At 36.4% G+C, this 10321-nt stretch overlaps 1 protein-coding gene across 3 annotated transcripts in view; it reads right to left on the bottom strand.

The window, feature by feature from the left end:
- LOC149065667 (transmembrane protein adipocyte-associated 1 homolog) overlaps positions 1–10321 on the bottom strand; it is a 41342-nt gene that overhangs the window by 5680 nt on the left and 25341 nt on the right. For all 3 annotated transcript variants that reach the window (XM_089253411.1, XM_089253409.1, XM_089253410.1), the window contains exons 7-10: positions 9992–10108; positions 3576–3636; positions 2348–2450; positions 396–476 (exon numbers count right to left, since the gene is read on the bottom strand). In XM_089253411.1, coding sequence (XP_089109537.1) covers positions 396–476; positions 2348–2450; positions 3576–3636; positions 9992–10108 — 362 coding nt within the window. The remainder of the gene's footprint in view (positions 1–395; positions 477–2347; positions 2451–3575; positions 3637–9991; positions 10109–10321) is intronic.

Raw genomic sequence — 10321 nt, 5'->3', positions numbered from 1 at the left:
GAGTGCGTAACATGAAAATGTGTGCCCCACATGATGGCGCTGTGATGTCTCCCCAGCATAACAATTATTATTTTATTTTCCTGGTGGCAACACCATAGGAATCTTGAGTCAAAGCCGTCTGACTGTATATATTTTTTGCACTGTATTTTTCTCTTCCAGCATTTCAGTTTCTATGATATAAATATTATATGTTGTAAATAAATAAATCAATTATATATATACAAACAAATGGAACAACCGAAGAGTTGTATGTTCAGAATGAGTATCACCATATATTTCTATGCTCTCTATGGAAAGTAACCCTACTGTGATTGGTACTAGATAGTGCTAGTAGAAGAATATTTCACACCCCTAAAATTTAATTTCATGTGTGTGTAATTGTTAATATACCATACCTGAAAAACTCAGCAAGGAATGTTCTGTACACCAAAGGAGTGAAAAATGTGAAGTAGATATAAGCTGTAGCATCTATAATACTGTAGGATAAACATAATTTTTAAAAATGAAGTGGAACATAAATGTAACAGAGAAATTATAAATGTACAATTTTTTTTAATGTCAAAGGAATAAAATGTCATCAGACTAAATAAAAAAACCATACAAAGAAAAGGTTTTTAATAGCTGGCTGATGTGAAGATACATTTCTGTACAAAATATATCTTTGCATCAGCCAGCTGTTGAAAACCTTTGTATGGATAGCGGAGAGTGACATTATTGTCAGAAAATAACATAATCTAGTAAAACCAAACTGATTTCTGAAACTTTTTTCAAGAGTTGATGAGGCTTCAGAAAACAAGGCAAGTTTGGAGGATTAGATTAGGTCAAACGTCCTGGGGGGTTTATTTGTGATAAATCCAAGACTAGAAATTTTTTGAAAAGCATTAAATACTTTTACACATGGGAGTCACACTATATCAAAAGTAGAATATTAAGTAAACACTGTTTGTGCTGCACACATAAAATTTAGAATACAAAATAAAGATTGGATGGGAAACAAAGTAAACAAGAGATGTGAAGTCACCCTCTTCTTCACTGAGGATAAAAGATAGTATATATTTTTTTTTAACAAGGAAGAGCTTGGCTAACTAATTTTTATTTTTCTGGACAAAACAAGAATTTCCTAGGTCAATGTTGTTCAGATTGGTTGTGATAAGCATTTTTCACATAAATGGGTTTGTGGGAATGACATTAATAGATGAGTTAGAACTTTTTATTTCAACTGAAAAAGTATATCTATTTTTGAAAATGGTTGATTAAAGAATATTTTAAGAGAAATGAGTAGGTAAAATGCATTATTAAAATAAGCTGACCAATGTCCAAGTAATATTTAATAGAAGGAGATTCGATCCGGATTAAATTATTTGCCAATTTGACAGCCATGAATTTATATTAAAAAAAATTATTGCATCCAATACATAAAAACAATTAACATCACCCACTTTTTCTATTGACATAATACACCCTATTTATATACTTGATGCACGATCCAACATGCATAGAGGTATTTGAATAAGCTTAAGCAACACTACTCTGAGTAAATATGAAATATCTGATATAAAATTAAAAATATATGATAAAATAAAAATATGGAGAGAAATGTGGCACCACTTTCTGCTATTCATGTACTTTGTATACAGAAACATACTTTCAATCAGAAAAGATATACAAATAATGCACCCATTTTAGATATGTCATTCATTTTACTAGAGGCTGTATATATGTCTTCCGATACAATTCTATTTTTTTATAATATCTCAGTGTTCTCTAACTTCCAGGTAAAAAGTTGTTGCCCTGTATCTTTTGGACTTAACAAAAAATATTTCAAATTCTTAAATGCAACATTAGCATGGGATTTGAATTCAAAAATCAGAACAACACATAAGCTTGTCCCCTTGATATATATTCTGTTCTTTTCCTCATTTTCAGCGATTTTTGAATCCAAATATCTAAACAAATATTGCACTTAGAAACACAGTTTTTTTTTTGTTAGGCTCCGCAGAGATGGGACAACAACTTTCTAATAGGAAGATGGAGGATGGATGGTCAAATAAAAAATTCAATTTTGTATCTTGATACAAAATGACCCCTAGTAAAATACTGTATAAGACATTTGAAATAGGCACACGATTTGGATACTTTTTCTTATGAAAAACATATTTCTATAACTAACAGTTCACAAGTTATATTATTAGTTTTTAATTCACCTTTAAGCATATGTTATTTGAAAAAAATGTATTAAACACATGTATGAGGAAAACTCACTAAACCTGAAAAGAATGTCATACATTGATGCTCTGACATCAACATTTTCAAATAAGCACTTAAAATATCTCATGCAAAAACTTACCAAAGACCTTCATAACTTCCATAATAACGCAGCAAACATCCAACAGATTGAGTAATGTTCAGAAGATCAAGGAAAAGTATATACCAATAGAATGATTGTTTTGCTACAGTTAAAAAGAAAAAAAACACTAAATTAAAAAATATATATATCCAAGCTTCAGATTTATGCAATAAGCAAGAAGTGTCTTTCTTATCTTTTGCTCTCTTTTAATATACAGTTTTTGTCACAAAAAATTTATTGTAAAATGTTCAGTCGATGCTGCTGCATTCCACTGACTCAATTTATGTTACTTATCATACTGTTTTAAATTATGTCTTTTTCATTTTAATTCAGCCTTATGAGAAGTAATAGAACTGTTTGGTGTGGATTTTACAATGCTTTTTTAAGCATAACAAATACCATTTATGCTTTGAGAAAGTTTTTTTGGCAGAGGAATTGTGAAACTGTTTAGCTAAAAAAAACTTATAATGAACTGAAGGGATTTTTTTTAACTTTCATTTGTCTTCACTATAGAAAATCTGTTACGAATGTAAAAAACACATACATGGATCATAGTGGCTGCTATGGTCTTATAACTTATATAAGAGGTAAAAGAAGTTTGGCGTAACTTTAGCTTCAAAATGCACAATAAAAAAGAGTACAAAAAACAAAATCACCATGCTATAAAAAAGTGTTCCCAACTTTATAAAGCATGTCTGGTTCATATTTTGCAAAAGTAATAATACTCAAATAAAATTGTTTATGATTTCAATAAGCGATGTCCACTGTAATTAGATTTGAGTTTTAAATGATTAGATTAAGTTGTTAGCATAAGGAAGGAAAACTTTGAACAACACTGAGCAAGAGGGGAGGGGGGTCAGTATGGTAGTATATTTAGTGTACATGATGAAACAGTATTTGCATAAAGCCAGTCTTCTTTCTAAAAACAAATAAGTTTGTTATCTATGGCAGAAGTATATTTTATTTTAGACAACTGCAGAAAGTTTTTTATTAAAATTTCTATTTCTTATTATACACATTCACATATTTGGAAAAGGTGTATTTCAAGTCACTGTAGATTACTGTACTGCACTGGTTGTTTAATTAAATTACCTGAATCCTACTGCTAGTTAGAACATTACAAACAAACAAAAATTTACTTCTTAAAACAAATATTTAATCTACGGCAAACTGATTATTTCGGCAAAGAAAAAAGAAAATCAAAATTGTTAAAAGCTTCATCTCTTACATGGAAGTGCTAATCGCTCCCGAAGTTGAGTCCATGGCAAAATCAGAACTGTTAAATAAACCTGTAAAAAAGCAATTAAAAAAGCTTGAATGAGAAGGTATTGCATTAAGAGAAATTAATACATATTTTTTAACTTTTTCTAAGTTTTTTTCTTTTATGAAAAATAGAGTATGTCTATATTACATTTTATTTTATTACTTTCTTTTTAAAAGAACGAAATAAAATAGATTTCTAAAAATTATATTTATATTACAACTTTGAAATCTAAATTATTGCTCAATACAGTAGAACCTCGTTTATCCGAACATCAACTTTTTCTAAACAACTCGGTCAACCGAACACCTTTTAAACATAACTCATTTTCAGTTTTCTATAGTCAATGATGCTCAACAGTTGGTATTTTCTTGGAACTTGAATCCTCTTTTCTCCCAACTCGATAGCTTTGTTCTAGTGTACAATAATTCACTTCCAAACAATTGTACATACCGTACCTGTGAGCTATAGATATGTAAGTAGGGACCAGATCCGTGTACAGTGTATGATGTAGTTATAAACGATTGACATGCAAACAAACATCCTTTATTTTGAGTTTTAACAGTGAGATTACATTCATGGTACCACCAAGGTTTAGGAAATTTCTGAAGTTTCGAGGAGATTTTCGGAATTGCTTCATTTGTTGCAGAGATCACACAACTGGTCACAAGGTCGACGTCGGGTTGCGAGACCATATCCTCAGTGATTTCTGCCTTGACCGTGAATGAAGTTGTAACATTACCTTGCCCCCCCCCCCCCCTGGAATAGTCCTAGATCTAGTCCATTTGAAATCTTTCTTTACCTTTAATTCAACTCCGAGATTTTTGCCGATCGGCCGCCATTGTTTACATATCAGTATTGCCAGATTTCATGTAATAATTGTATTTTTATTCTGAATAGTTATGCAAATAGCACTTGCCTTTCATTATGTGCTAGTTTTCCATAGCTGAAGATCGCGCATCCTGATTCGATGGTGAAGCAGGGGATGCTGGGAATGGCCCCTTTAAATAGCGGCAGTATGCTGGAAATGACACAAATATACTGAGTCACAAATGCACTGAACTGCTCTTACTAAGGTGTTTCGCCCAGTCAGGTGCACGCCGGACATAGCCTTTTGCATCGTCATGAACCGTTGATTGAGTAGCGGACTTAGGCACGGCTCCGCCTGGTTGCTGATCGCTTCACGATTGAATTATGTTGGCCATAAATTAAAGAATTAAGTAGAAGTGAATGGTTCACACAAGGTCTTTGAATTTATTCCGGTCTAGTTTACGGCGAGTAGTACCGGAATCTGATCTATTGTCAAGCTCCATGTCACCAATTGATGTGTCATCAATTAGTGACACTTTCTTCATGGATGGATATTTCAGCGCTCTCTGTATAGCTTTTTGTGAATATCCGGTTTTTAAATGTTTCTTTTTGGCTTTATTTCCAGAAACAGTTTTAGGTTTAGTACCTGTAGAAATTTTGAATGTGTTCGCTGTTGCTTTTCCCGCTTTTTCTTCTTCGGAGGTAAACTCCCTCCGGAATCCAGCAGAACAGCAGCAGCCACAACTATTGCATGGTTGGTTAGATGATGTTAGAGTGGATGTATCAGCTATGGGTTCAGTTCAGACATTGTTAGTCTTATTAGCTGACGATAGGTTTGTTACCATATTAGAGTATGATCTTCCAACTATTGGAGCTTGGTTAGAGGTTATACCACGGCGTGCTTCGATATATGAGATGTTATTGAGGACCTTCATCATCTGGATCTCTTTTTCTTCATTCCATTTTAAACACTTTCTGTCAAATGTCGGGTGGTCGCCACCGCAATTGACGCACTTGAATAGTGAATTAGTGCAGTTGTCCGAAATGTGGTCCTTCTCACCGCACTTTGAACAGGTGGGTTGACTATGGCATGCCGTTCGTGAGTGACTGTATTTTTGGCAGTTGAAGCATCGAACAGGGTTAGGAATGTATGGCCAGATTTTGAAGTTATAATAACCAATTTTGATATCTTTCGACAATGTTGGTGATGAGAATGTGAGAAATATTAAGTGTTGGAGCTGGATTGCCATCTTTGCGGCTCATAATATGTTTGGCTATTGTTATGCCTTGAGACGCCAGCTCCTGGGTTAGTTCTTCATCCACGTTAATCAAGTTAGGATCTGAAATGACGAAACATGAATAATTTAGCGTGGGATGGATTTTCACTGTTATTGGAATGTCTCCAAGAAATGTAAGCTTTTAAATGAGTTCGGCTTGTTTGGGTGTGTTAGTTTCGATCAGCAGGTCTCCTGAACGAAGAGCCTTCACTGATTTTAAAGTACCTACTGTGCCATACAGAGCTTTATTTATTAGAAATGGTGATACTTTGGCCAGCTGTTTCTTGGTATCAGAAGAGTGTAGAAAGAAAAATGAGACAGTTGATGAATTTGAAGAAACAGTTACTGCAACATGTGTTTGATTGAAAGCAGTTCTTTGACGTTTTAGTGCATTTCGATTTTTTTCCATATTTAAATGGGTATTGTTCCACTCCCACCCACCATGCCCACCATGGAGCCCTACGAGGGGACGAGCACACGTAACCAATGAAGGTTAGTAGCAATGCCAGGTTAGGTGAGAGCTATACACCACAGAAACAGGAGAGCAGACGTTTTCAAGATCCAAGATCATTGTGAAGCAGCACCAAAAAACCTCAACGACGCCTGGCAGGCCCGGCCCCTCTACCTTCCTAGTAATGTAACCCCTTCAGCCACCGAGGCGACCAGACCAAGGCGATTGACCTGGACGGGGCTAATCCAAGTCTCCTGTTTCGGCTGAATCCGAGGCCAAAGCTAGCGCATCAGGCTAACCAGGATCCCCATCTCCAGCCGCCTGAGCGGAGCCCACCATGAGGAGTTTTACACAAAAGACGAGAACAGCGACAGGACAAAACAAGACACAAGACAAGTACTGCAAGATGTGTAGAAATAAACATGTAATCTGGGCTATTGAAGGTGAAAGATATAAGCACAAATAAGCGAAGACAATAACATGTGATAGATTTGGAGTTACCCAGAGTGCACCACGAGGAGGCCTATCACATTACACCCGAGAAATTTGGCCAAGAGTATGATTTTAGTTCTGAAAATGAGCTTTCAAATTAACCTCCTAATGTACGGGATATGATATCTTGGCCTTGAATAGATGGAAGAAATACATTTGAGCTGTCTTTCTTTTGATACTCTTCATTGATGCCTCTGTAAAAAAGGGAATTGTCCCCTTTCCTAGACATTCTTTTCTTCTCCTTAACACTACAGTTTGACGAGTAAAAAAAGTACAGTATTACATAAATAGAAAAAGAGTTACTAAGCGGGAGAGGTAGAAAGAATGAAAAATCTTCTCTTACTATCTTAAATTAATCCCTCTCATCTTTTTTCCCCTCTCATTTCATATATGTGTTAAAAATATTGCCAATTTTGGTAATTTATCTCTGGTACTGATGTGAACTACACATCATCCAAATTTGTTGCCAAAACACTGTACGTAAAGGGATTAAAGATATGACATAGTTAGAAAGATAAAATCTGTTGGGTTTGAGGATGTAGGTGAGACAAATTTACACAAAACTCTTAAATACTGTACAAACTCACTAGAGAACCTCTTTTAGTCACATAGTGACAATGCTATAAAACTTTTATCAAAGAATATGATCTTATAATGAGGCTACTAGAATTGTTATATTTGCAAGTAGTATCCAGAATTGTCTGGCTTGCTACACAAATTTTTCTGGAGAGAGAGACAAAGAATGCTGTAAATCACCTGAATCTTAACAGTTTCATTAAAAAGCTATCATCCTAGGCCCTTCAGGAGAGAAAAGAACCACAGAAGTAAGCTGGGTTAGGTTTGTTTTTATCTTTGTGAAGAAACACCCCCTCCCCATTCCTATTTTACTCATGTTGAATTTAACTCAAACAATTAAATTTAACAAGCATGAAATCCTTATAAGGCCAAGAAGTTTTCATTGAAAAATTCAATACAATTTTGATTTTAACATAGATGGAGAAGCTTTAGATGTTGAGACTCTTCTACATCAAATTTTAGGGTTTGAACATGTTAAGTTTTCATAAGCTAGGTGACAGATTTTTATCACATATACACTGCTGGCCACCGTAAATGCAACACCCTGAAGGAAGCATGCAAATAATATGAAATTTACAACATGCATTAGCGGAGGTGAGATATGCAAATGATTAGAATTTCAGCGCAGACGCACATCACACGCGCCTGTGGCGCCACTTCAAAGCGCTATTTAAGGCTTGGAGATTTCGACGATTTGAAGTACGGCAATTGTGTTTTTCTTGTGGTTTTTTCAAAAAAACGATCAATTATGCCTCGTAGAAAACAGCGATCATCTTTTGATCAAGTATCCGTGTTCGACAGAGGAAGGATAGTGGCCTACCGAGATTGTGGATTATCTTTCAGGGAAATCGGTAGACGTGTTGGACGAAACCAAACAACTGTAATGCGGATATGTGATCGTTGGATGCAGGAGGGTACGACGGACCGACGTGTTCGACCGCATCCACCTCAGTGCACTACTTCACGTGATGACAGGCGTATTGTGCGTATGGCAGTGACGGATCGCTCAGCCACATCACGAACCATAGCACAGCACATTCAGTCTGTACCGCATCATCCAGTGTCTGCGCGTACCATTCGACGTCGTTTACAGCAGAGTGGTCTGTCCGCAGGACGTCCATTGCTTCGTCTACCCTTGACGCAGAACCACAGACGTCTCCGCCGCCAATGGTGCGATGGAAGAAGGATGTGGACGGCACAATGGAATGAAATTGTCTTTACTGACGAGTCACGCTTCTGTCTGCAACACCACGATGGTCGGATTCGAGTCTGGAGACACCGTGGAGAGAGGATGCTGAACAGCTGCGTTATGCACCGCCACACTGGTCCTGCACCGGGTATTATGGTATGGGGCGGTATTGGATATCACTCTCGCACTCCTCTAGTACGCATTGCCGGTACTTTAAAAAGCCAGCGCTACATCTCCGAGGTGTTGGAGCCAGTTGTCCTTCCTTACCTTCAGGGCTTGCCCACAGCCATATTTCAACAGGATAATGCGTGACCACACGTGGCACGCATTGTCCAAAGGTTCTTCGTCAATCGCCAGATTGAATTGCTTCCCTGGCCAGCTCGCTCTCCGGATCTTTCGCCGATAGAAAACATGTGGTCCATGGTTGCTCAACGATTGACCCAGATTACATCCCCAGCTGCCACACCAGATCAACTTTGGCAACGCGTGGAAGCTGCTTGGTCTGCTGTACCCCAAGAACACATCCAAAGTCTCTTTGAATCAATGCCGAGGCGTGTGGCAGCGGTGATCTCCAACAATGGCGGCTACTCTGGCTACTGATTTTGGCAGGAACCACACTTCACAGAAGTCTATAAATTTAATCATTTGATGCTTGGTCAACATGTTATCTACAAAATAAATATTGTTGCGATATCTCTTGTCTTTCTTGGTGTTGCAATTTGGGTGGCCAGCAGTGTATATACATAAGACCTGGCGTTAAACCAACCTTAAATTGTAGGAATCCATGACTTTTTATCTAATTTTGTGACTTTTCTAATATAGGTAGGCACACCAGTAACAGAACGGCTTTTAAGGGAAACATATCTTTTCTGGATATTATGCCGAGGTCAACTCAGAAAGAATGGCTTCTACCAATTGCTGGGGCGATAAAATGTTCTATAACACAAAGAAAAAAATCTGCTGAACATTTCATATCATTTGATTCACAGAAGCTCATTCAATCATAACTGGTATGATGTGGGATACCTCATTAAAACATTTCACTTTTCTGAAACCTAGGGTAGGATTTCTCTCACACTGCTGAAATTTGCTTAAAAACTCTTCCCAGACATCCTTTGCTCAGAAGAAGAGTGAATGAATGAACATAACACTATGAATAAAACAGCATGAATCAATTGTCTGTGAAGAGCAGTGATATGGGTTAAAACAGTGACTTTTAAAAACTTGAGTCACTTGCGGCTCCCCAGACTAGTTTAGTAGATATTGTGCATTCATAAATTAAAAGAACTGCTTCAAAGCATAAATAGGCGCACACACATAAATATTTTCAGCTCATCGTGATACCTCTAACAAAGGTTGGTGACGCCCCCAGGAACCACGATGCACACTTCGTGAGAAACACTGGGTAAAAACTTTTTCACACTGCCAGTGTAAAATTTGAATCATTTGCATGTCGTATATTGTGAAACTTAACCCCTAATTTGCATTCCTGTTTTAAATTCCTCCTAGGTACAACTTTCTTAGTAAAATAAAATTTGAAAAAGTGAAATTAATTATTCATATATCCTTAATAATGAAAAACACTCACCAGGCCAAACAAAAGGGAGCTCACAAAACAAAATAACATGCCTCCATGAGCAAACACTCCTTTTCCCTTTTCTCTCATTACAAAGTCCATGTCAGGTGAGGTAATTTCAAGTGCACCCTGAAAACATTAAGCATGAACCAGAGTTTTTGAAACTATAATCAATAAAATATGTATTTTATATCTGACTTTTATGTATTATTTTCCCAGCAAAAATACTAAATAATTTTTTTCCACAAGCAAACATAATGACCCAAGAAAAAACAAGCTGAAAACCCAGAGACATCCATTATTTTAGCCTAGTTCTTTTGAAAAATATTAATGTATCCACCA

This window comes from Pholcus phalangioides, unplaced genomic scaffold, assembly GCF_987345545.1.
Source record: "Pholcus phalangioides strain wild (caught in Gottingen) unplaced genomic scaffold, Ppha-v1.0 ptg000039l_1, whole genome shotgun sequence".
NCBI classification, from domain to species: Eukaryota; Metazoa; Arthropoda; class Arachnida; order Araneae; family Pholcidae; genus Pholcus; species Pholcus phalangioides.
Note: the sequence above shows the minus strand (reverse complement) of the source record. Positions and strands in the feature narration are given on the sequence as shown.